The sequence below is a fragment of the Tenrec ecaudatus genome, chromosome 4 (assembly GCF_050624435.1).
Source record: "Tenrec ecaudatus isolate mTenEca1 chromosome 4, mTenEca1.hap1, whole genome shotgun sequence".
NCBI classification, from domain to species: domain Eukaryota; kingdom Metazoa; phylum Chordata; class Mammalia; order Afrosoricida; family Tenrecidae; genus Tenrec; species Tenrec ecaudatus.
The window spans coordinates 51853630-51879971 of NC_134533.1; the positions used below are offsets into that span (position 1 = coordinate 51853630).

Consider the following 26342-nt stretch of genomic DNA (forward strand, 5'->3'; position numbering starts at 1 on the left):
ATCCCTGGGCTGTGCAGCACCTTGATAAGGATGGCTATCTCACCAGATTTCACGCTCTATCTTTCAGACCCCAATTCAGAAAATAAAGAAGTGTCCTCTGGAGAGCATTTAACCTCTGGATACGCCAACTCTCCACTTGCAGCAAGAAGAATGGAGGAAAGGTAAGAGTTTGTCGAAGCTCTCTTTTTAGTCAAAGTCTCTGTTGCATCTGTCTCCTCAGTCAGCCTTTGCGTGGTTCCACTGTGGGCTGGGACCTGCTGGAAGTGATGGGGGGGCTCCAGTCGGTAAAGGAAAAAGATATGAAGCTCTCGCTGGGCAACTTTGATGACAGCATTCCAGACTTTGGGAGATGTCAGTGGGGGAAACTGGGACTGTCCCCCTTCTTGGACCCTATATTCCCCGATTCAGTCAAACATTTCAATCTGGTGCCAGGGTAAGAAGCCCGCCGCTTGCCTTCACTTAGCGAGCAGCATAACAAACACACAGCATTTCCCCCAACTAGCGTTTTGCTTATCACCAGGTTTCACCGTTTTACTTTCCTAAGGGGCAAGCAAAACTCCCCATAACTCAGAGAGGGCTGTCATTGAAGCTGTAGCTGTGTCTTTAGCACAGGCCCATCACACAGGGCCGTGTTCTCAGAATCACTCTTCCACTGCCTACGAACTGCAGTGGAGGAAGGAAAAAGCCGAGAGAAAGATGGAAAACCACCACCACCTTCTTCTTTTTCTTGCCTCCAGGTTCACGTCAGGGTGTTCCTTCAGCCCCAATAAGCCAGCGGCCAGAGGGGAAAGGAGCCCACCAATAAGGCAAAGAACTGGGCTGCAGGCAGGAGAGAGAGAGGGGGAAGGAGATCTTGTTGACATCAAACCCAACAAAGACAAGCTCACTGCCGTAGAGGCGATGCTGACCCCCAGTGTCTCATAGGGGAGGGTAGACCTGGCCCTTGAAGGTTCTGCAATGGGAACGGTTGGCAGGAGTAGAAGCCCCATCCACCACCAAACCCACCACACCTCTCCCCACCTTCACCACAGTATGTCTTCCCTGGAATTCTCTCCACCTCAGCGCGACTAGCTTGATTTCTCAGTGGTTCTAGTAAAAAGTGTGCTCTCTTTTGTTGTTGCTTGGCACCTTTTTCTCCGCTTTCTTTTTATTGGGACAATATCTCACCATCATAAATACCTTGAAAACCCAATCCAGCAAAATTAGCACTAAAGGGGTCTTGCTAAATGTGCACAGTGTATTTCCTTGCCATGGCTAGTCTCGTCTCCGTAGCTCCTACCCAATGACTGGGTGGGACCATGCAGTTGCTCTGGTGGTAAGCAAAGGCAGAAGAATTGGCTGCAAGGAATCCTTAAAATCGGCAAAGAAGCAGGAAGGATATTGGTAGGAATGGTCAGCATTGGTCAACAGGGTCGAAGGGTGGGGGCAGGTCTGACCTCAGCTCCAGGGGGAAGTCTCTTGATCGGCAAAGAAGCAGAAAGGATATTGGTAGGAATGGTCAGCATTGGTCAACAGGGTCGAAGGGTGGGGGCAGGTCTGACCTCGGCTCCAGGGGGAAGCCTCTTGGGATGGTGTTCAGTTTGCTTCTCCTTCCCCTTGATGAAGTGAGAGGAGGTCTGACACAGTCCCTCTATGATTTTAATTTGGTGACTTGGGGTGCTCTCAAGGAAATCCATTGCACATAGTAGCGACTTGATGAAGAAAGGAATTTCTTAGCTCTGGACTGGTGGATCCAATGGGTCAAAACCCAGGCCTTTCCCCAAATTGCTACACTCTCCTTTCTCGATTGGTGTCATCATCCTTTTATAATCTAGTTTGGATTTGGCATGCTCGTCGCTTGCTTACTTCCCCCCTTCCCATGTATAGCTGACCCCCTACACTTGCAGGGGGATGTGGGATTGCATAAGGACCCAATTGACTCAGACCTGTGGGTTCACATCCAGACTCAACCACTGGTTGGCATGAGTCCTGGAGCAAATTCCCCAGCCTCCTGGAGCTTCAGGTTCCCTTCTCTGTCAACTGGAGAGACTCCCAGTACTTAGTGCATGGAGCTCTTAAGAAGATGAATAATGGAAATACCAGGTAAGTGCTCCGTTAGCTTCCATTATCCACCCACACGCATGTTAGTCCACCTTCTCCTGTTGGAAGTCACATGAGCACAACCGTGCACATTTTAGAAACAAAGACTCTTTCTGTTTTCAAACCTCAAACAGAGCACTTGTGAGGATGGTGGAGGGCAGGCTAGTGTTTTGTTTCCTTACAGGTCTGGTTGCTATGAGTCAGAAGCCACTTGATTGCACCTAACATCCAACACTCGCCCTGGACACAAGGAATGACAGATCCTGAACCGTCACTGTCCCGGGAGCCTGTCCTAGACTAGGGGCATGCCATGGCCTTAGGAAAGTGTGAGGGCTGTGTGAACCGTAGAATAGACCCACACCAGAAGGCTGTGAGATCCTGGAGGCAGAACACAGCTTCAAGAACAATGAGAGTCAGGGTCCCACTCCTCCCCACCCCAGCCTCTGATCAATTACTTCATCTCTGAGAGCCTCCACTTCCTCTTGTGTACAAGGCAGATAGAACTTCCCACTAGGAAAGAAGGCTGGCCCTGAGAACCAGTGACCATTCAGCAAGGGCTCAAACTCTTGTTTGTTTTCCAGGACCACCAGTGGAGAGTTTATGAGCATGGAGCCAACCATCCCAGACTGGGAGGACGGATTCTACATAATGAATGAAAGTGATCCATTTAGTTTTCCAGGTGATAACATGATGATGCAGACCATGAGTTTTCTGACCGTCACCATTGCCCTGGGTGGGCTGGCAGGAAACGCGATCGTGGTCTGGCTGCTGGGCTTCTGCCTGCGGAGGAACCCCTTCTCCGTCTACTTTCTCCACCTGGCCCTGGCCAACTGCTTAGCCCTCTGCGTCCTGACTGTGTCAAACTTGATGGAACTCTTTCAGTTCTTCCCCAGAGTCTTCGATTATCTCACTATCCTCAAAATTATGATAGAGCTCCTCTATCTCCTGGACATGAGCCTCCTCAGCGCCATTGGCACTGAGCGATGCCTGTGCGTCCTGTGCCCTGATTGGTACCGCTGCCGCCGCCCAGGTTATGTATCAGCTAGTATGTGCAGCCTACTTTGGGCCCTGTTCGTGGCGCTGACCACCCTGCATGTGAAGTACTGTATGGTCTCCTGGGATTGGTGTCCGTCACTTATTCTCTTCCTTTCTGTGTGGAATATTTTCTTATTTGTGGTTCTCTGTGCGTCCAGCCTGGTTCTGCTGGTAACGGTGTTCTGTGGCTCCCAGAAGAGGAAGCCGACCAGGCTCACTGTAACCATTCTGATCACTGTGTTGGTCTGCCTACTGTGTAGCCTGCCCTTGGACATTCATTGGTTCCCAATGCACTGGATGTCGTTCAAATCTTATTTCTTACTTTATAGATTGTTGGATTTTCTCTCCTGTGTTAACAGCAGTGCCAACCCCATCATCTACTTCTTCGTTGGCTCCTTTCGGCAGCAGCAGCAGCCGAAGGCATCCTTCAGGATGGTTCTCCAGAGGGCACTGCAGGACACTCCTGAGGGGGATGAACCTGGAGGAGCCCCCCCTCAGGGACCCCCGGAGTGGGCAGAGAGTGTGGTGTAGTGCTGAGAGCCTCTGCCTCTGTCAGACACAGCTGTGACGTTAAAGTCCACTTTGTCCTCATCAACTTGTATGACTTCCTTAATTTTTTCCATCCTCATGCCTCTGATCAAAAGATGGGTGAGATAATGTGCCTCCTTGCAATGATTAAAGAGGGCAGTGCCTGCTCAGTCACGCCTACGTGCACAGCCTCGGGGATTATGGACTTACCCCAGAGGTAGCCATTTGAACACAGCCAGTAGCACCATCGAAGGAAGACCCCGTGGTGTGCTTCCACGAGGATCCCATCCAAGGGCACTGGGAGCTCATTTCAACTCACTAACATAGAGGATCACTGTGGGCCACAATCCACTCACTGGCAACTGGTTCCTAAGAGAGATTAGTCTGTAGCTTTCTTGGCTATGTCTTCCTTTGAGATCAAGAATAACACACACCTCATGACAGTGATTCTTCCTCTTCCATTTCGAAAGCTCTTATGAATGACTGCTATCGATTACTCTTTAAATGCTTGGTAGAATAAATAGCCCCATGACACCATATGGTCTGAGACTGTTCTTTGTTGAGGGGTTTTGATGACTCGTGCAATGACTGTTGAGTTTTTATTCCTCTTTGAATCAATCTAGGCTGCTTCCGTCTGTAATTTTATTCTTTTTATCTGGATCACCTAATCACTTGATCTAGTCATTATTCGTATTCTTTTTGCTAATTAATGGCCTCCGGGTGATCTGGAGAGCAGGTTCAACCCGAGCATTCATCACTGATTTGCACTGTTGTAGATCAGCCCTGGAGCACCAAAACTGGGGCTGGCAACGCCGTCTCTCGCCGTGTGAGCCCCAAGACAGTTCCAACCGAGAGGAGTGCCCCCATCCAGACCTCCAAGCAGCCTCCAGAGAGAGCAGGAGGGGCACAAACAATGACCCACTAGTCGGAGCGCTACTCACTCCAGAGCCTGACATTTGTCCCAGTTCGCTGAGAGGCTGCACTGCCCTGCTGGCCCCTTTGAGACAGTCAAGTCACTGGGTCAAGCAGTAGAAGCCAAAGCTGTCCTTTGAATTTCCTACTCTTTAAAAGGTGACCCTTTCCTGGATTCAGTATTAGCTTACTTGTTACACTTACTCTTTGATTGTTCAGCATTATTACAAAGTTGATCTCTGGTCATTTCCCTTATGATTCCGAGAGCTAAGGATTGGGAGGTGGGAATAGAATTGCTCATGCTGCCTCCTTGTTTAGGCCATTCTAAATTTCTTTGATTGATGCGTTTGATAGACAAACAAACAAACAAACAAACAAAAAATCCCTCACTGCCATTGAATCAATGCTGACTCATAGCAACCCTACAGGACAGGGTAGAACTGTCCCTGAGTTTCCAAGACTGTAACTCTCTATGGGAGTGGAAAGCCCCATCCTTCTCCCTAGGAGAACTGCTGTCTTGCAAATCAAAGTTCAATTCATAACCACTATGCCACCTGGGAGTGAAAAACAAGTTTCTCTCTATCTATACATATTTATGACAAGATTCTTCCCTAAAATTTGTCTTAATAAAATAAGAAGAATTAAAGTTCAATCTGTCCTCCAAAAAGCGGTCTCTTTTCATTGTGGCAGGTCTAATGACGTTTTCCTAGTTTAACAAATATTTATTCAATAAGTCACTTGGCAAAGAAACAAATAGGTGGATGTGTTTTATTCCCTAGTCAAGCTGACGTAGACCAGATTTGTCTTATCGTCATTTATTACTTTCAGCATTTGCAACTTTGGAAGCATGACATGCAGTTTTATAATCAGATACATAAACTTCAAGGAACATTTAAGGCTGAGGTAGACTGCCTGCCTGTGGTTGAGCCGTGCCCATCTCTTTCCATCCCTTCCCGTTGGCTCTCCTGGACCCTCCCTCTCGGAAGGCCGCTCTCCAGGGGGTCCTTCCAGATTTCAATTGCTCGATGGCACATCCTCTGCCTTTCAATCCACAGACTTCACCACGTTTATTTTAATGGCACATATATGTTTCCAATGTTACCTTTCTCATAAAAATTATGAATTAGTTTTAATGCTGCTGTTTAAAATTGGCATGAGATGAGGAGGGAATGAAGTAGCCAGATTGTGCGTATTCCTCTGATGAGTTTTGATAAAAGGATACACCAATATGGGGTGACTTGAATTTCAACCAAGACGTCAACATTGACATCACCTCGAAAAGTGTGCTCCTGCCTCTTCCTCGTCATTGGTGTGACCACCACCACCACCCCCGCCCCCGCCCCCGAGACAACCAAGCTTCTGCTGTTCGGCACCACAAATTACTTTTTTACCTGACCTTTGGCCTCATGTATGTAAAATTACACAATGTGCTCATCTCTGTTATTAGTTGCTTTACTCAGCATAATATTTTGGGGATTCACCTATGCTATTGAGTTTAATATTTTTAAAGCTTTTTTTCATTGATATTGCTAAATAATGTCCTATTGATGAAAATACTAGCTTTTAGTTGTTGTAACATTTATGGGATTTTATGGAGTTTTCTATTTTAGCTACTGTGAATAGAGTTGCTATGGACATTTTGTGGATGTATACTTTCATTTATCTTAGACCCCAAACCCAAACACCTAAAGTGGCCTTCTGGGGTCATAAGAAGTGGTATGCTTCATGCAATGCGACATTGTAGAACTGCTTTTTGAAATGGTTGTACTAGTTCATCGTCTAACCAGCAATCACTGCGAATGTCAGCTGTCCCACGTGCTTGCCAGCACATGCATGGCAGGATCACTCCTTCTATGTGGGGCTCTTCTAAGGAGTGTGGAGTGGTTTTAATTTTCATTTGGCTCAGGATTTTGACATTGAACCTCTTTCCATGAAACAAGACAAAGACAGTCTACCTAACCAACTATATCTGTGTGGATACCATATATTACCATTTTGTCTCTTCTTCTTTTTGTTTTAATCGTTTTATTGGGGGCTCATACAACTCTTACATACAAGAATTGTGTAAAGAACATTTGTACATTCGTTGCCCTCATTATTCTCAAAATACTTGCTCTCCATTGAGACCCCTGGCATCAGCTCCTTGTTTTTCCCACTCCCTCCCACTTCCCCACTCCCTAGTGAATGCTTGATAATTTATAAATTATTATTTTTTCATTTCTTACACTGTTCGATGTCTCCTTTCACCCACTTCTCTGTTGTCCGTCCCCAGGGAGGAGGTTATATGTAAATCCCAGTAATCAGTTTCCCCTTTCTACCGCACCTTCCCTCCACACTCCTGTATCACCACTCTCACCACTGTTCCTGAAGGAATCATCCATCCTGGATTCCTTGTGTTTTCAGTTCCTATCTGTACCAGTGTACATCCTCTGGTCTAGCCAGATTTGTAAAGTAGAATTGGGATCATGATAGTGGGTGGTGAGGAAACATTTAGAAACTAGAGGGAAGTTGTATGTTTCATCATTGCTACACTGCATCCTGACTGGTTCATCTCCTCCCCACGACCCTTCAGTAAGGGGATGTCCAGTTGCCTACAGATGGGCTTTGGGTCCTCACTCCGCACTCCCCCTCATTCACAATGATATGATTTTTTTTGTTCTTTTAGGGGGGAGCACTCAATAGTAAATTTTCTATTCTTTGCAAACATATTAATTCAAACATATTACTTCTTCAGTCTTTTTTCATTATTATTATTATTAATCATTTTATTGGGGGCTCATAAAACACATCGCAATCCATACATACATCAATTGTGTGAATCACATTTGTGCATACATTGCCCTCATCATTCTCAAAACATTTCCTCTCCACTTAAGCTCCTGGCATCAGCTCCTTATTTTCCCCACTCCCTTTCCACTCCCTTCACCCTCATGAACACTTGATAATTCATAAATTATTATTTTGTCATATCTTACACTGTTTGATGTCTCCTTTCACCCACTCTTCTGTTGTCTGTTCCCCAGGGAGGAAGTTATATGTAAATCCCTGTAATCGATTCCCCCTTCCCACCCTACCCTCCCGATATCACCACTCTTACTACTGGGCCTGATGCCTGATCCCTTAGGCACCTCGTGATACACATGCTGGTGTGCTCCAACCATGTGGGCTTTGTTGCTTCTGAGCTAGATGGCCGCTTGTTTATCTTCAAGCCTTCGAAACCCCAGATGTTATATCTTTTAATAGCCACTCAACATCAGCTTTCTTCACCACATTTGCTTATGTACCAGCTTTGTCTTCAGCGTTTGTGTCCGGAAGGTTAGCATCATGGAATGGCAGTTTATCTATCTATCTACCTATTTATTTATTTTAAATCATTATATTGGGGGCTCATACAATGCTTATCACAATCCATACATACATCAATTGTATAAAGAACATTTGTATATTCGTTACCCTCATCATTCTCAAAACACCCACTCTTCACGTAAGCCTCTGGCATCAGCTCCTCATTTTTCTCCCTCCCTCCCTGCTCGACCCTCCCTTATGAATGCTTGATAACATATAAATTATTATTTAGTCATATCTTACACTGTCCGACATCCACTTTTCTGTTGTCCAACCCCAGAGAGGAGGTTATATGTAGATCCCTGTAATCTGTTTCCCCTTTCTATCCCACCCTCCCTCTACCCTCTCAGTATCACCATTCTCACCACTGGTCCTGAAGGAATCATCCATCCTGGATTCCCTGTGTTTCCCGTTCCTATCTGTACCAGTGTACATTCTCTGGTCTAGCCATATTTGTAAGGTAGAATTGGGATCATGATAGCGGGTGGGGAGGAAGCATTTAGGAACTAGAAGAAAGTTGTATGTTCCATCGTTGCTACACTGCACCCTGACTGGCTTGTCTCCTCCCCATAGCCCTTCCGTTAGGGGATGTCCAGTTGCCTACAGATGGGTTTTGGGTCCCCATCTCTCACTCCCCTTCATTCACAATGATGTGGTTTTTGTTCTTTGATGCATGATACCTCATTCCTTCGACACCTCGTGATCACACAGACTGCCGTGCTTCTTCCATGTGGGCTTTGTTTCTTTCTAGATAGATGGCCACTTGTTTACCTTCCGACCTTTGAGACCCCAGACGCTATATCTTTTGATAGCCAGGCACCATCAGCTTTCTTTTCCACATTTGCTTATGCACCCATTCGTCTTCGGCGATCATATCAGGGAGGTGAGCACACCAGAATATGATGTTTTTGTTCTTTGATGCCTGATAACTGTTCTCTTTGGCACCTTATGATCACACAGGCTGGTGTGCTTCTTCCATGAAGGCTTTGTTGCTTTTGAGCTAGAGGGTCACTTGTTTAACTTCCAGTCTTTAAGACCCCAGACGCTATATCATTTGAAAGCCAGGCAACATCAGCTTTCTCTACACATTTGCTTATTCACTCACTTTGTTTTCCGTGATTGTGTCGGGAAGGTGAGCATCATGGAACACCAGTTTAATAGAACAAAGTGTTCTTGGATTGAGGAAGTACATGAGTGGAGGCCCAATGTCCTTCTGCTACCTTAATACTAAACCTATAAATATATGCCCATAAATGTATTTACCCATCCTCATATATAAATATATTTACATATGTACACGCCTTTATTTAGACCTCTATAAATGCCCTTTGCCTCCGAGCTCTTTCCTCTATTTCCTATTACTTTACTCTTGTCCCACTATCATGCTCAACCTTCGTTTGGGTTTCAGTAATTCTTCTCGGTTACGTTACCCTTGATCATGCCCTACCAGGCCTCCTACTTCTTCCTCACCACGGATTTGGATCACTTTTTTCCCTTGTCCCAGTTTGTTAAAAATTCCTTTTCCTCCACTTCCCCCTCTCCTATGCCCCCCCGGAACTGTCAGTCCCATTGTTCTCTCCTCCAGATTGTTCATCCCACCTATCTTATTTAGACAGACCTGTGGAGATAATAACATGCACAAAACCAAGACAGAGCAAAACCAAGCAACAAAAGAAAACAAAACAACAACAAAAAGCCAAAGACAAAAAATAAAAAGAGAGAGGAAAAAAAGCTTTTAGTAAGGTCAAGAACTGTTGGTTGGCCTTTAGGAGTGTTTTCCGGTTGAGTCTGATGGGGTTCCCTGGCCCCAAAGTCTATTTTAGCTATTCCCTGGGGACTTCGTTGCTCTGTTCCCTTTGTTGCTCTGTTGCACGCCCTTAATGTTTTACCTCGGTGTGGTGGGATCAGATCGGGTGGACTTCCCACACTTTGTCTCTAGTATTGTCCCCTATAGGGCTATGGGTCAGTGAGGGATGTCATGTCCCATAGTGGGGCCAGTCATATGGTCTTCTCTGTGGATTGGCTGCTCTGCGCAGGAATATCAACCTGAAGTTTGGTGGGCCAGGATGTGCTCCACTCTCTCTTCCTCCCCCTTCATTTTCTCCTGTATGCTCTGATCAGACATGTTTCTCTCCCAGAACTGTAGCTTCAGTGCTGTCTTCTGAAATAAATTCTTCTGGTGGGGATGGGCAGGTGTCCACTGGTTCCCTATTCTTTCTGATTTTTTGAATTGGGCTATCTTTGAGGGTGTTAGGTGGTATCTCATTGTTGTTCTAACATGCATTTCTCTTACAGCTAAAGATTGGGAACATTTTCTCATATGTTTATTGGCCATTCAAATTTCTGCCCCTGTGAAACTTCTGTTCAGGTCCTTTGTCCAAGTCCTCAGGGGACAATTAGTTTTTTTTCCTTTTGCAAGCTAGCAGACTATTGTAGATTTTAGTAATAAGACCTTTGTCTGATGGGTCATGGCGAAAGATATTTTCCCAGTCCATGGACTCTCTTATTACTTTCTTGGTGAATTATTTTGATGTACACAGGTGTTTTATCTTCAGTATATCCCACTTGTCAATTTGTACCTCATCTGTTTTTCTGTCCTTCCCTATTTCTCGTGGTCTATGTATTCCCTGCACCAAACTACTCAGATTTGTCCCAATTGCCTCATTGTTGGCCCTAGATGTTCGGGGTTTTACCTCCAGGTCTATGATCCACCTTGAGCTTATTCTTGTGCAAGGAGTGAGATAGCAGTCTTGCTTTATTTTTCTGCAAGTAGATATCAATTTTTTCCTGCACCACTTGTTGAAGAGGGCATCTGCTTCCCATTAGATATATTTTGGGGACCTTATCAAAGATCCGTTGTCTGTGTGCTGATGATTTTATCTTTGGGTTTTCAGTTCTTTTCCATTGGTCTGAGTCTCTGTCATTATACCAATACCATGTGGGTTTGATCAGTGTGGCTGTATGATATGTGCTAAAGTCAGATAAAGCAAGCCCTCCCACTCTGTCCTTCTTCTTGAGGAGTTCTCTGCTAATTCTGGGCTTCTTCCCTCTCCATATGAAGTTGCTAATCAGTTTTTTTCCATTTCTTTGAAGAAAGATGAGGGTAATTATATTGGGATTGTTTTAAACTTATGTAGTGCCTTGGCCAGAACTGACATATTTCCATATTGAGTCTTCCAATCCACGATCATGGGATATTCTTCCATTTGTTGAAGTCACTCTTGGATTCTTGTAACAGTGTTCTGTAGTTTTCTTCATATAGATCTTTTGTTCTTTTAGTCAGGTATATCCCGAGAGATTTCAATTTGTGCTTGACTATTGTGAAGGGTACCACCTTTTGGATCTCCTCTTCTGTGGGCTTATCCAAGGTGTATAGCAGTCCGATGGACTTCTGTTTGTTGATCTTGTAACCTGCCATTCAGCCATATTTCTCTAATGCTTCCAGTACTCCCCTTGTGGAGCTTTTGGGATTTTCCATATATAAAATCATATCATCTGAAAATAATGATACTTTCACCTCTTACTTCCCCACATGAATACCTCTGATGTCTTTTCTTTACCTTATACTGTTAGCTAAAACCTCAAGTACGATGTTAAATAAGAGTGGGGACAAGGAGCATCCTTGTCTGGTCCCCATTTTCAGTGAGATTGTGTTAGTCTTTTCTTCATTGACTACCACATTGACTGCTGGTTTTTCATATATAGCTTGTATTGTCTTGAGGAATTTTCCTTCCATTCCTGTCTTCTCAAGTGTCTTAAACAGGAATTGGTGTTGGATGATATCAAATGGTTTTTCTGCATCTATCGATATTATTATATTGTTCTTATAGTTTTTCACGTCAATGAGGCAAATGATACTAATGGTCTTTCCTATGTTGACCCATCCCTGCATCCCTAGTTTGAATCCATTTGGTCTTGGTGAATTATTTGTTTTATATACTTTTCATTCCATTGACCAGTGTTTTGTTAAGGATTCTTCCATCGATGTTCATTAGGGATATTGGTCTGTAGTTCTCAATTCTTGTGGGATCCTTGCCCAGTTTTGGTATCAGAGTTATACTAACTTCATAGAAGGAGTTCTGGAGTTTGCCATCTTTTTCTATGTTCTGGAAGAGTTTGTGTAGATTTGGTGTTAGTTCTTCCCTAAATGCTTGGTAGAATTCGCCTGTGAAGCCATCTGGTCCAGGGGATATTTTGTTGGTAATCCCTTGATAGCCTTGTCTATTTCTTCTTGGCTATGGATCTGTTGAGATTCCTGATGTCCTTTGGGGATAGTCTAGGGAGGGATTGTTTTTCCAAGAATTTTTCCATGTCTTCTACGTTGTTGAATTCAAAGGACTACAAACCTTTGTAGGACTGTGTAATAATCCTTTTGATTTCATTAGGGTATGTTTTAATGTCCCCTCTTTCATCCCTCATTCTTGCTATTGAAATTTATCCCTGCCTTCTTTTGTTAGGTTTGCCAGCGGTCTGTCAATTCTATTTATCCTTTCAAAGAACTAACTTTTAGCAGCATTAATTTTTTCCATAGTTTTCTTATTTTCCCTCTCCTGAAACTCAGCCCTGATATGTATTATTTCTTTTCTTTTGCTATTAGTAGATTGTCCTGTTAACTCTGCTCCACATGTTGTAAACTTTGTGCCAGCATATCAATCATGAATCTCTCTTCCTTTTTTAGGTGTGCATGTATTGCTATGAAACTTCCTCTGATAACTGCCTTTGCTGTGTCCCATAAGTTTTGGTACGTCATGTTCTTATTCTAATTGGTTTCTAGAAATTTCCTAATTTCATCTCTGATCTGTGCCAGTACGCACACCTTTTGCAATAGATTTATTCATCCTACAATTGTTTGCTCTTGTTTTCTTTGTCTTCCTTTTGTTGATTTCCAGCCTGAACGGGACAGTCGTCACAGAGAGAGGTCTGTATGATATCAATGTCCTTCAATTTATGTAGAATCACCTTATGCCCCAGCATGTGGTCTATCTTCAAATATGTGTCATGCAGGCTTGAAAAGAATGTGTATTTTTTTTTCTATTTGGATGAATTGCTCTGTAATTATCTATCAGGTCAAATTGTCTGGTTGTAATGTTTAGATCTCTAGACTCCTTGTTGAGTTTCTTTCCCTATGATCTATCTTTCTCAGAAAGAAGGGTATTGAAGTTGTCCACTATAATTGTTGAGACTGTGATTTCTTTTTTCATCTTTTGGAGTATTTGGTTGACGTATTGAGCAGGTCTCTCATTTGGGGAATATATGTTTACAATGTTTGTGGTTCTTTGTCTACTGATTCCTTGAGCATTATATAGTATTCCTCCTCCTTATCTCTTTTTATGGTTTGCTCTTTGAGGTCAATTTTTTTCCGAAATTAAGTTTGCAACCCCTGCTTATTTTGAATTGCTATTTGCTTGGTATACCTTCTCCAGCCTTTGATTCTCAATTTATTTTTGTCTGGAGCCTTGAGATGTGTCTCTTGTAGGCAGCAGATTGATGGGTTGTATTTTCTAGCCAGTCTGCTAGCCTCAGTCTTTTAATGCCTGAGTTCAGTCTATAGATATACAGGGTTATTATCTCCATCTGTGGACTCTGTGGTGTCAACTTATACCTTTTGTGTTGGGTGTTTTCCTGTCTTCCTTTCTTGTTAGTGTGTTGTGCATGTGTATCATTCTTGACTTCTTTCCATCCTTAACCCAATGCTTCTTGGTTTCTTTTTCTCATTGTTTCCCTCTGGGTGAGGTTGTTCTATGTGGTGGTCTCTTATTTATGCTTGGTGAGTGTTGTTCTTCTGCCCCTACTGGGTTGGTAAGGATCTTTTGTAGGACTGGGTTTCTTCTAACATATTTTTTTTAGTTTTTCCTTGTCTTGGAAGAATCTTACTTTTCCTTCTATCTTGATCAGTAATTTGGCTGGTTAGAGTATTCTTGAGTTTGTGCTGTTTTTCTTCAATTTTTGGAATATGTTACTTCACTCTCTCCTCTTCTTCATAGTTTCCGCTCATAGGCTTGAGCATATTCTTATTTGGGAGCCTTTTTATGTGATTGCTTGTTTTTCCCTAGCTACTCTCATTATTTTATCCTTTTCCTCAATGTTGGATAGTTTACCTATTATGTGACTTGGTGATTTCTTAGGATTCAGTTTAACTGGTGTTTTTTTAGCCTCCTGAATGGTTGCCTGGTTTTTGTTCATTAAGCTGGGGACACCATCAGCTTTATTCACCACATTTGCTTATGCACCCATTTGTCTTCAGCGATTGTGTTGGGAAGGTAAGCATCATAGAATGCTAGATTATTAGAACAACATGTTTTTGTGTTGAGGGAATAGTTGAGTGGAGGCCCAATGACCATCTGCTACCTTAATACTAAACCTATACATATATTCACTTTAATACTAAACCTATAAATATATTTCCCTATCATTGTATATAACTATATTTACATATGTACTTGCCTGTATTTAGACCACTAGAAATTCCCTTTGCCTCTTAGTTATTTCTTCTGTTTCCTTTTACTTTCTTCTTGTCCCACTATCATGCTCAACCGTCATTTGGGTTTCAGTAATTCTTCTCAGTTACATTGCTCTTGATCATTCCCTACCAGGACTCTTACACCCTTCCTGCCATTGATTTTGGATCATTTGTACTCTTGTCCCTGGGTTTGTTAACACCACGTCTTTTCCCCCACCTGCCCATGTCTCTCTGAAACCATCGGTCCCAGTGTTTTCTCCTCCAGATTGTTTATCCAGCCTATCTTATCTAGATAGACCTACAGAGATAATAATATGCACAAAATAAGACAACAAAACAATGCAACAAAACAAAATAATGACCAAAAAAGGAGAAAAGCATGTAAATAGTTCAAGGTCAGTTTCTTGACCTTTAGGAGTGTTTTCTGGTGAGTCTGATGGGTGCCATGCCCTGGCCCCAAAGTCTATTTTTGGTACTCCCTCAGGATTTCCTTGCTCTGCTCCCTTTTATCTTCTGTTGCACACCCTTAGTGTTTTCCTTGTTGTGGTGGGCTCAGATGGCATGCAATTCCTATGCTGTGTCTCATGTTGTCCCCTAGGGCTATGGGTCAGTGAGGGGTGTTTTGTCTCATAGTATGCCGGCCATATGTTCATCTCTGTGTCTTGGCTGCTCTGGGTATTATGAGGTTTTATTGGCCTGTGATTTTTCTGCATTCAGCATCATTGCACATGTTTCATGTGTCTGAAGAGAACTTTATAGTTGGTATCTGGCAGATGGGCTAATATCAGACTTATGAACTTGATCTGGACTGGGCTGGGGTGTTTTCTCAATATTCAATTGCACTTGTATATAAACTTCTTTATTATACCCATATGAGTGTCTCTGGGTTTGTTTCTCTTGTCTACCTGGACTAACACAGCAGATCATCAGTGTTTCATTCAACAATCCATACACATTTTGTTTCATCTCATTGATTTCAAATCCCACAATGTGCTACCATTTATTCTACTTCCTCCCTGTATTTACTTCTCCGTGTTTCCCCTTCTATCTTTCTTCTTATTATTCTTAAATTCATTTTTGGGGTATTGTTACAGATATCACAATATTCCATAGTTCAATCACATCAAGCAGTATTATACAATTGCTACCAGTCAGTTTCAAAATATTTGCTTTCTTCTTGAACTCCTTGATATCAACTGCCCTTTATCCCCTCCCTCCCCTCCCCTCACCACCCCCAGGAACCATTATTATTATTTTTATTGCTGCATCTTACACCATTCAATGTACCCATTTACATGCAATTCTATTGTTCGCTTTCCTCTAGTGGGGCTATACAGTCACCAGTGTTATCAGCTGCTCCCCCTTTCCGCCTTCTCCCCGTTCTTTTCCTGGTCTAGTAACCCTGGTTACTGTCTGGTTCAAAATTCCAGTCGACTTCAAGGTTGTGCTCACTTCATCAAATGAATTCGGGATTTCATTGTCCCTTTCTATATTCCAGAATAGTTCTATGAATGCTTGGTAGAGTTCTTTGGCAAAGCTGCTTGGTCTTGGACTTCTTTTGTTTGTTGGAAGTTTTTTAATGACTTAACTTCCTTATTTTGTTATGGGTCTGTTAAGGTTTTCTACACCAAAAGTACATGTTAATTTGTGTTAATCATGTGTTTTTGGAACATATTAATTTTATCTAGGTTTTTAAATTTATTAGAGTAGTCTTTTGTAGTAATGTATTTGGTTCTGTCACCTCTTTCATCTCTTTTTTTACACACTTTATTTTATTTATTTATTTACTTACTTATTTATTTTCACACACTCTATTTTTAAACTTCTTAGTGGGAGTTGGAGAGCCCTGTGGCACAGTGGCTCCACATGAGCTGCCCACTGCAAGGTCAGCAGTGTGGAATCACTAGCCACTCCTCGGGAGAAAGATGAGGCTTTCCACTCCCATGAAGAGCTTTGGTCTCAGAAGTCCACAGGGGTAGTTCTATTATCTCTCTCTCTTCTTCTTTTTTTAATATTAGAAAGATATTTGTCTTAAAAATCATTTTATTGGGGGCTAGTACAACTCATCACAATCCATACATCCATGCATTGTGTCAAGTACATTTGTTGCCATCATCATTCTCAAACAATTTTCTTTCCACTTGAGTCCTTGGTATCAGCTCCTCATTCCCCTCCCCTATCTCCCTCATGAACCCTTGATAATTTATAAATTATTATTATTTTGTCATGTCTTACACTGTCTGATAGCTCCCTTCACCCACTTTTTTGTTGTCCGTCCCCCAGGGAGGGGGTTATATGTAGATCATTGTGATTGGGTCCCCATTTCTTCCCCCTTCTTTCTCTTACCCTCCTGGTATCGCTACTGTCATTATTGGTTCTGAGGCACATCTCTTTTGCTTTATATTTACATCTTCGGTTTCCTTTCCTTTGTCAAGTTCACCGTGCCTTGTCAATTTTGGTGATCCTTTCAAAGAACCAATTTCTTATCTTATTGTTTTGTATTGTTTTTCTGTTTTCCATTTCATTTATTTCTGCTCTAATCTTTATGATTTTTTTCTCCTGGAGATTAAATTTTTATTTTGTTATTCTCATTCTACTTGCTGAAGATAATAAGCTGAAGTATTTGTTTTGGTCTATCTTCCTTTTTCATGTTTGCACTTATTGCTATAAATTGTCCTCTGAGAACTGCTTTTCCTGTATCCCAAATATGGCATATGATATATTTTCTTTCTCATTTATTTCAAGTACTTTTTAAAAATTTCATTTTTTACCTTCATCTATTACTCAATAGTTTTAAAGTAATATATTAGGAGTTCCCCTGTATTTTATTTTATTCTTATTGTTGATTTCTAATTTAATAGCATTGTAGTCTGAGAAATTGGATTGTATAGGTCTATTTTTAATTTTATTACTGCTTTCTTTGTGTCCTAATATATGGTGTCTATTCTACAGAATGTTCTCTGTGCACTGGAAAAGACTATACAGTGTATTCTTGTCAGGTGGAGTGTTCTGTGTATGTCTAGGAAGCCAAGTTGGTTAATTATGTTGTTGGTTTCTTTGGTGTCCTTACTGGGTTGCTGTTCTGTTGGTCTATCCTTCCTTGAGAATGGTGCATTGAAGTCCCCTGCTATTTTTGTTGTGTTGTCTACTTCTCTCTTTAGGGTTATGACAGTTTGATTCGTGTCGTTCCATGGTCTTTCACTGGCTGCATGTATATTTATTTTGTTTATGTCTACTTGTTCTTCCGTCTCTTTAATTATTACATATTGTACTTCTTGGTCTCTCATGATGGACTTTGCCTTGAAGTGTATCTTATTGGAAATTAATACTTCCATTCTTGCTTTCATTTTGTTGGCATTAGCTTGATTTATGTTACATCCTTTGCTTTTTAGTGCACTTTTGTCTTTATAGCTAAGGTGTATTTCTCATAAGCAGCATATTAATGGGTCTTGTTTTCTTGTCCAGCCTGCTACTCTTTGTCTCTTGATTGGTGATCTTAATCCATTAACATTCATTGCCATTATTGATACGTATGGGTGTGTTATCATTTTCCTTTGCGTGTTGTTATCATTTCTTTGTTCTTTCAATAATTCTGCACTGAGCTCCTTTTATTTGTGGATTTTTTTGGTCAGTTTTTCTTTTACTGGTATTTTATTCCTCCCTAACTTTTACTAATTTACCTCTTTTCTGTTTCAGTTATTTTTTTGCCACTTCTTTGAGATAACCCCATTATTTATTGTTTTCTTTCCAAAGTTAAAACAGCCTGTTCTCCCCTGAGAGTGACTCGTCTTTCTTTATATTAGAATGTCTTGAATCTTTAGTTTCTCCATCTATTTTTATGACACTTTTCTTCATTGTGGATTAATAAATCTGGTTCCAAAATTAAGGTCTTGCGATATGTTAATTTGAATACTATTTTCAGTGAGTTCTGTGTGACCATTGCAATGGATTATCTAACTTCAGCTAGTACTAGAATTGGTTAAAATGTTGAAGAGTGGATGTATATCTGACCTTCACCTCATAGCAATCGACTTGCAGCTGTTGTTAATGGTGATTATCCTGTCACCTTGTAAAGTTTGGCACTTCAGAAGTTACTAGATTTCAAGAATGGAGATGGAGTTCTTCAACCATATTCAATAATTTTCTTCTGTCCTATATGATTGTGTCTTCCAGGTAACAATGAGCTCTTGGATCGAAATTTCCATGAAGGGCTTCATTTTGTCATTCATGTTCTCTCCTAGATCCTGAACCTGAAAATCATGCTGGCAATGGGCAACTGGAACGACCCCGTACTCACTTACTACACTGCGTCCTGCCCTGTGTCTGGCCTTCCTGGTGGCTTTGTTCAGAGGGAACCTCTGTGATCTGCACAGTTTCCTTGCTCCTAGGTGCCCAAAGTTGTAGCTTATTACATGTACATGTGTATGTGTTTATGTGTGTATATGCATGCATGTGTGTGTATGTGTGCGTATCTGTGGATGCTGTGTTCTGCCTTATTATGCTCTGCAGAGAACATTATAATACCCAGTAGTATTGACTGTTAAGCTCTCCTTTGTCATTTTGTTTGTCATCATATTTGCCCTCCATGGCATGTCAGGTTAGATTCCCCCTAGCAAGGTACATATTTATTCTACTAAGAGCTGGATCTATCTTGTGCAATCTTGAAAGTGTCTGTGTGAAAGCAATACATAGCCCACCCATACTTCTTTACTAGCTTTTCTAGACCACGAAGCGGTTGCTCTAAGATGGGATAATATACTATCAAAGATGGTTCTCCAAAGAAGCCTGGGGTTGAGACAGTAATGAGAAAGGGTGGGGAGAGTATTTCATAGGTATCAATGGAATGGCATCCTATGCAGTGGAGTGTCTATATCTAATATCCACACTGCTTGATGGGTGAGGAGGGGAGAGGTGGGGTTGTAGAAGGCATATCAAAGTTTGATCAACTGTTGGGAAACATCTCGTGAGTGCTCATGACTTCATGTGTTTGGGTCCTAATAAGCCACTGAGCCTCCACACAGGAAATCACAGGGCTGTCTCCAGCATCTTTATAAACCTCACTTTATCACCAGATTTCTGTCCAGTTCTAGAGGAGAGATAAGTGTCCTCTGGTAACTCTCAATTGTAGGCAAGCTCTTAGCTTTTGGGCAGATTAGCTCTCCATTTCCAGCTAGAACAGTGGTTCTCTACCTGTGGGTCACGACCCTTTGGGGGGAGGTGTGTCAGAAGACCCTTTCATAGGGCTCACCTGATTCATGACAGTAGCAAAATTACAGTTATGAAGTAGCAACGAAAATAATTTTATGGTTTGGGGATCACCACAACACGAGGGACTGTATTAAAAGGTTGCAGCATTAGGAAGGTTGAGAACCACTGAGCTAGAAGAATGGAGGGAATATATGCTCTGTCTTATATCCAAAGTCACCGTTGCGTTGTCTCCTTAGTCTGCATCTGCATTGTTTCTCTTGGGGTGGGACTTTCAGGAAGGGATGGGGTTCCAGTAGGAAAAGGAATGAGACCTGAAGCTCTCTCTTGGCAATTTCTTTTCTTTTTAAAAATCATTTTATTGGGAGCTCATACAGCTCTTATCACAATCCATACAGCCATCCATTGTGTCAAGCACATTTGCACATTTGTTACCATCATCATTCTCAAAATATTTTCTTTCTACTTGAGCCCTTGGTATCAGCTCTTCGTTTTCCCCACTCCCTCCCTCATGAGCCCTTGATCATTTATTATATTTTTCATGTTACACTGACCAATGTCTCCCTTCACCTACTTTTCTGTTGTCCATCTCCCAGGGAGTGGGTTTATATAGATCATTGTGATCAGTTCACCTGCCACCTTCCCCTTCCCCTCCTTGTATCACTACTTTCATTATTGGTCCCAAGGGGTTTATCTGTCCTGGATTCCCTGTGTTTCCAGCTCTTATCTGTACCCATGTACATGCTCTGGTCTAGCTGAATTTGTAAGGTAGAAGTAGGATCATGATAGTTGCGACGGAGGTGGGGGGAAGCATTAAAGAACTAGAGGAAAATTGTATGTTTCATCGGCGCTATACTGTACGTTGACTGGCTCATCTCCTCCCCACACCCCTTCTGTAAGGGGATGTCCAATTGCCTACAGATGGGCTTTGGGTCTCCCCTCTGTGCTCCCCCTCGTTCACATTGCTTCTTGGCAGTTTCTTGTGACAGGGAGATGGGAATGAGAGAAACCAGGACTCTTTCTTTCTTAGATTCTATGCCTCTATTCCCCCTTTCTTCTAAACATATCAATCTGGTGCCATGGTGAGAAACCTGCTGTCTTCCTTCATTTAGGGAGCATAAAACAAACACACATTGCTTCCCCAAACTAAATTGCTGTCAACACCTCCCGCCCCGCCCCTCCCCCCCCCCCCCGCCCAGGATTTCACTGTTACTTACTTTTAAAAAGTTTTCCCCTGTACGTATCTGTCAGAGTGCCATGGTTAAAACTGGAATAGCTGGAGCAAGAAAGGCACCAGAAAGCAAAATCTATAAGGGAGGGTGAATCCCCAAATGCAGGAAATTTTAGGGAGCTCCTACCTTCTCTAAGCCCGAAGAGCACAAAGAAGTTACTAGAACTCTGAGGCTGTGACGTGAGCGGAGGCCAACCAGATATGGCTATGTCCTCAGCTAGAATAACGCTACCACTCCCAAGTGACTGAGCCCAGGAAGGAGAAAGCCAAGAGCAAAGTGAAAACTATAATCTTTACGTCTTGCCCTCCAAAATTGTGTCAGGGTCTCCCTTTTCCCTTTGACATCACTCAGTCAGGATACAGAGGGAAAGCGAACACTTCAAGAAGGCAAAACGTCATCTCCAGGTGGGGAGCATGAAAGGTGAGGGAAAGGAAAGATCTCGATGGCAAAGCCCCTGTTAAGTTGACTGGGAAGGGCTGTGCACCCTTCTGTGTCTGGGAAACAGAAGGTGCGGGAAGATGCCAATAGGATTGTAAGATCAGCTGTGAATTATTTGAACAGGGTTAATATAAAAACTTGGAACTCTAACAAGGGATTGGTCAATTTTGTCATCCCACTGAGCATAAAGTGAACCATCTCAGAAGAAGGAATGTGGGGATCTCACTACCATAAAAAAACTCACAGTATATTTTTGGAGCACAAGAACCTGATGCATTGAGCCTCCTCAATCCAGGAGACAGAGCACAGTGACATGGGAGCAGGGGTGGAGAAGGAGCAACAGCTGCCCAGGTGGGAGCACCAAGATCAGGAGATAGAGTCACAGGTTTCCTAACCCACAGAGTAAGAACGTCTCCAGACTTCAAGCAGGGCTCCTTTGTGGGATACGTTGCCTGTAGGCATGTAATCAGGGACATAAGTTTGCTGACCCACACTGCTAGAACTGAGCTCTTTTGCACTGAGGCTTGTGGTAGAGTAGAATGTCGTGTAGCTATTAGCTGGTAGAGCAAAAGGATCTTTGTAATAGTTCCCTTACTGGGTAAAGGTCAAGGGACCTTGAGTCTGAGAGGCTAAAGACCAGAAGTGGTGTTTCTGAATGGAAGAACTGTATCCTGAGAATGTCTGATCCTGAGTTATAATCTGTTAATATCCTTCATAGTGGATTTTGTATGGTCATTGCAATGAATAGTTGAACTCAGCAAACAAGTAGGGAGTGCCTTGCGGGTGATGGTTGTTGTTGGGTAAATAGGGTTGGAGGCTGGATGTTTGTCTTAACTCAGCTTCACAGGAACTGGCCTTAGTCTGATGCTAAGTTTGATTCTCCTTCCCCCATGTGAAGTCAGAGGTCAGTCGCAGTCCCTATATCCTTTCTATTTTATGACTTTGGATGCTCTATGAGAAACTATTATACATAAGAGTGACTTGATTAAGAAACCATTTTGTTAGATCTGGTCTGGTGGATACAATGTGTCAAAGTCAAGGCTCTTCCCAAATTGCTGCATTTCCATTTCTAGATTGGTGCCCTCATCCTTTTTATATTCAAATTTGGATTTGATGTACACATTCCCTGCTTAGTTTTTCGCCCCTTCCCATGTGAAGCAGACCATCTACCCTGGGAGTGGGACTGCAGGATTGGTTAAGGGCATGATGGACTCAGATCTGTGGATTCACATCCAGACTCTAGCACTTGTTGGCATGAGGCCTGGAGCAATCACCCAGCCTCTTTGTTCTTCAGCTTCCTTTCTGAGAAATAGAGATAACACTACTTAGCGCTTAGAGCTTTCAGGATTGGTGGCTGAAATGCCTGTTGAGTGTTTGATCAGAATCTTTTCCCTCCAACAGTTCTATTGACATAGATGTTGCTTATCATACCCTTCCACAATTCAGTTGCATTTAAAAATAGTAGTATCTGCATCACCACAGTCAGTCCTAGAGCACCCCCTTGCTCCTGCATTCATTATTTACCCCTCATTTTCCTCTAACCTCCCCCCACCGTGCCCCATGTCCCCGATAAACCACACACCAGTTACTGTATCAATATATCCACCCAACCTGTGCTTCATGTACAAAACCAAGTAAACAGCAGCAGCAGCAGCAAGTATTTTTTCAAAAGAAAATGCCAGTGTCAGTAGTAAAATAAACCAGTTTTCAGCAATATTGAAAACTAGAATGAATTCAAAATGGGTCAAGAGGGAGATCTAATGAGCAGGTGCCACATTATAACCTAATTCCATTTGTCCTGATCAAGTTTACAATTGTCTCTGTCTGATATCAAGACTATTCACATCCCTTGACTACAGCCAGAGGGCATCCACCAGAGACTTAATCTGTGCAGGTTCATTGCAGATGTCATCCATAGCCTTCTGAAAATTGGGTGTTCATAATTTAGCTCGGAGATCTTTCCCTCATTCAGATTTGGACTTTGTTATTTATCATCTTTGGATCACGTAGGATGGTGTGCTTCTTCCACGCAGACATAGTTGAAGTCTCACTTAGAAGGCTGCTTGTTTGAATACAAGCCCCAGAAGCTATTCTTTTGATAGCCAGGCACCATCTGCTTTCTTCCACACCCATATCTTTAGTAATCTCTTCGTGAGGACAAGCAATGAGCAAGACCATGACATAAGAACACGTTCTTAGGTTGGGGCTAGAATTAAGTGTGAGCCCAAAATGCATTCACTTGTCACTGGATTGTGTACATTTCTGGTTTGCTTTAGAGGCCTTGTTGTTATTCTGTGACAAAGAACACTATTAATCATCCCCTTAGAGTATGTTAGTTCTATTGACAGTGTCTCTAATTCATCCATAGAATGTAACATACTGTTGAGAAAAGGAAGAGGTGCAAGTATAGACCAGTTCTGACCTGCAATCCATGAGTTGTTGATTTGTAAAGATCGAACTCGTCAATGATTGAGCTCTGTTTACATTAACCACGGGGTTTGCCACAGGGGAAATTTCCCAGTAACATGCGCTCACAAGGGCAGAAGCTTGCCTGTCAGATTAACACCTGTCATCGTAAAGCAAGGAGAACATTAAATTAGTAAATATATGATGGCTTGGGTCACCTTTCATTGGACGCCAACAAAGCAAGAGATCCTAAACAAGGTCCAGAGACTTAACAATTCTACAATTTTGGGGTGGCAGTCATTTGTGTCTTCTCACACCAGGGAGTTTCAATCTTGAGTTCAAGGTTTACAGGTAATTTTGAGGTCATTCCCAGTTCACTCAGTGGGATTTCCACATTAAGTCCTCCCGGTGAGACCAATGAGGTCTCCCAGTCAGATTCTATCACTCACTTTCTCAAGGCGGAGTCAGACAAATATCTAACTTTTCATCCACAACATTGTGCATTTCAGAATCAAATATTCTTTCTGTTTACAATAATTGTGATGTTGGCACAGGACAGGACAGTGCTTCTTTGTGCTGTACATACATTGATACATACGCATACGATTGCTATGCATTCAAGCCAACTTGAAGTTACCCAACAACCATCACTACGGGACAGAAGGAATTCCAGAACCTGTCACTGTCTCTCGGAGCCTGTCCTAGACTTAAATACCACAAGCGTGGCATGGCTTCCGGAAGAGACAGGAGGCGCTTGGGCCACAGAAGAGCCCCACGGCAGGAAGGCAAGTGCCAGTGCAGGGCGAGGACAGCGTTAGAGACAATGAAAAGTGGGGTTGCATTCAGGTTCCACCCACACCAACTCCAGCGTTTAATAAATTGCTTCATTTCTGCGAGTCCCCATCCCCCTCTGTCTAACAAGCAGTAGTAGTTCGCAGGTCAGAGAGAGGTCCTGAGAATCAATGATCATACAGCAGGAGTTCTACTCTTATTTATGTTCCAGGAGCACCAGCGGAGAGTTTCTGCGTGGAACCAGTCTCCACAGACCAGGGAAGCCTGTCTTCACAGAACAGAGGGACCAACGCCAACCAGTGAATAAACGGACGTGACAGGTCCTCTGGATGGGAAAATGGGGAAAATGAACATGCAGACCCTGATGTTTCTGATGCTGACTTTTCTGAGCCTCATTGCCCTGGGTGGCTGGCGGGAGATGTGCTCTGGCTCCTCGGCTTCCACCTGTGGAGGAACTTCTTCCCCAGCTACATCTTCAACCTGTCCTCATAGCTAGGATTATACATTTGTATGTATGCTTCTTCTTATAATGCAACCATGAATCATCTAACATCCACAAAATGTTCTTTGAAATAAGACTTTGTCTGATTTGTCCATTGTGTGGACACTATACAGACCGAGGAAGTTCTTTTTCACAGAAGTGTATCTTTGAGTTGAATTTGTACACAGTTCTGAACAGTTAGGTATGATTCATATAGAACAGCAGTTAATCAACTATTTGTTTAGATTGTCCATCGAGTGCACCTTTCTACATTAAAACATCTTTAACATAACACAGTAAAATACCAGCAATAACGCATTGATGAATGTCACATCATAACCCCTTTGGTATTATGAACCTTTGTAAGTACCTTACATTTTTTAATATAATGTGCTTTGCAGAGGTTGGGGCCATGGACATGTATACAGTTAGATGTTGCCCACATGGGCATTATTCAGTGCCTGGTTATAATTTTCTTGTAGTAAAAGTATACGCAACACAACAGTTGCCATTTTAACCATTTCCCAGTGGATAATCCAGTGATAGGAATTACATCCCTATGCTACGTAGCCACCGCCATTCTCCATTTCCAAATGGTCGTAATAGCCCTGAAGTGAAACTGAATACCTCTTAAGCAATAATTTCCTATTTCTCGCCACCTCATCCCTTGGTAAACATGAGTAAACCTTCATCTTTATATATTTACCTATTCTACATACGTAATAAAAGTGGGATCATGCAATATCCCCCGTTGGCACAGGAGTAATGGCACTCAGCATAATATTTCAAGGACTAGTATGTGCCAGAGTTTCATTTGATGACTGACTAATAATCCACTCTCTGGTTACGCCACATTTTGCTCATCTGTTAATTGAGAACTGTTTTTACCTTTATGAAATTGTGAATAGTACTACAAAAATATTGCTTTCAAGTCCTTTGTGTGAACACCTGAGAGCTAAATTGTAGGTCATCTTGTAAAGCTGTCGTTAAGACTCAGTCAAGACATAAACAGTACCTTAACCTCAAAAAGTTTACTTACACCTTTTCCAGGTTATTTCTCCTGCTCCCCGAGGTAACCAATCTTCTGCTGTATACCACCATAAATTAGGTTTTTTTTTTTTAAATCATTTTATTAGGGACTGTTATCATAATCCATATATATACATCCATTGGGTCCAGCACATTTGTACACTTGTTGTCCTCATCATTCTCAAAACATTCACTTTCTACTTGAGCCCTTGGGTATCAGCTCCTCATTTTCCCCCTCCCTCCCCTTCCCATCTCTTTCGTGAACTCTTGATAATTTATAAAATATTATTATTGTTTCATGTATTACACAGTCAGACTTCTTCCTTCACCCACTTTTGTGTTGTCCATCCCCCCAGGGAGGGGGTTATATGTAGATCCTTGTAATCAGTTCCCCATTTCT

General features: G+C 42.3%; 1 protein-coding gene across 1 annotated transcript; it reads left to right on the forward strand.

Moving 5' to 3' along the window:
- The first annotated feature begins 30 nt into the window (after positions 1–30).
- Positions 31–3645, forward strand: LOC142445809 (mas-related G-protein coupled receptor member X2-like). Its single transcript, XM_075547698.1, has 4 exons — positions 31–161; positions 221–351; positions 1944–2082; positions 2661–3645. Exons 1-4 carry the CDS (start codon positions 31–33, stop codon positions 3643–3645), a joined length of 1386 nt encoding a protein of 461 aa, XP_075403813.1.
- Positions 3646–26342: the final 22697 nt, after the last annotated feature.

Coding starts and splice junctions, on each gene's coding strand:
- LOC142445809 (XM_075547698.1), top strand. CDS start 31: ATGGCTATCTCACCAGATTTCACGCTCTATCTTTCAGACCCCAATTCA. Junction 162..220: donor GCAAGAAGAATGGAGGAAAG/GTAAGAGTTTGT, acceptor CTGTCTCCTCAG/TCAGCCTTTGCGTGGTTCCA. Junction 352..1,943: donor CATTCCAGACTTTGGGAGAT/GTCAGTGGGGGA, acceptor GTTCACATCCAG/ACTCAACCACTGGTTGGCAT.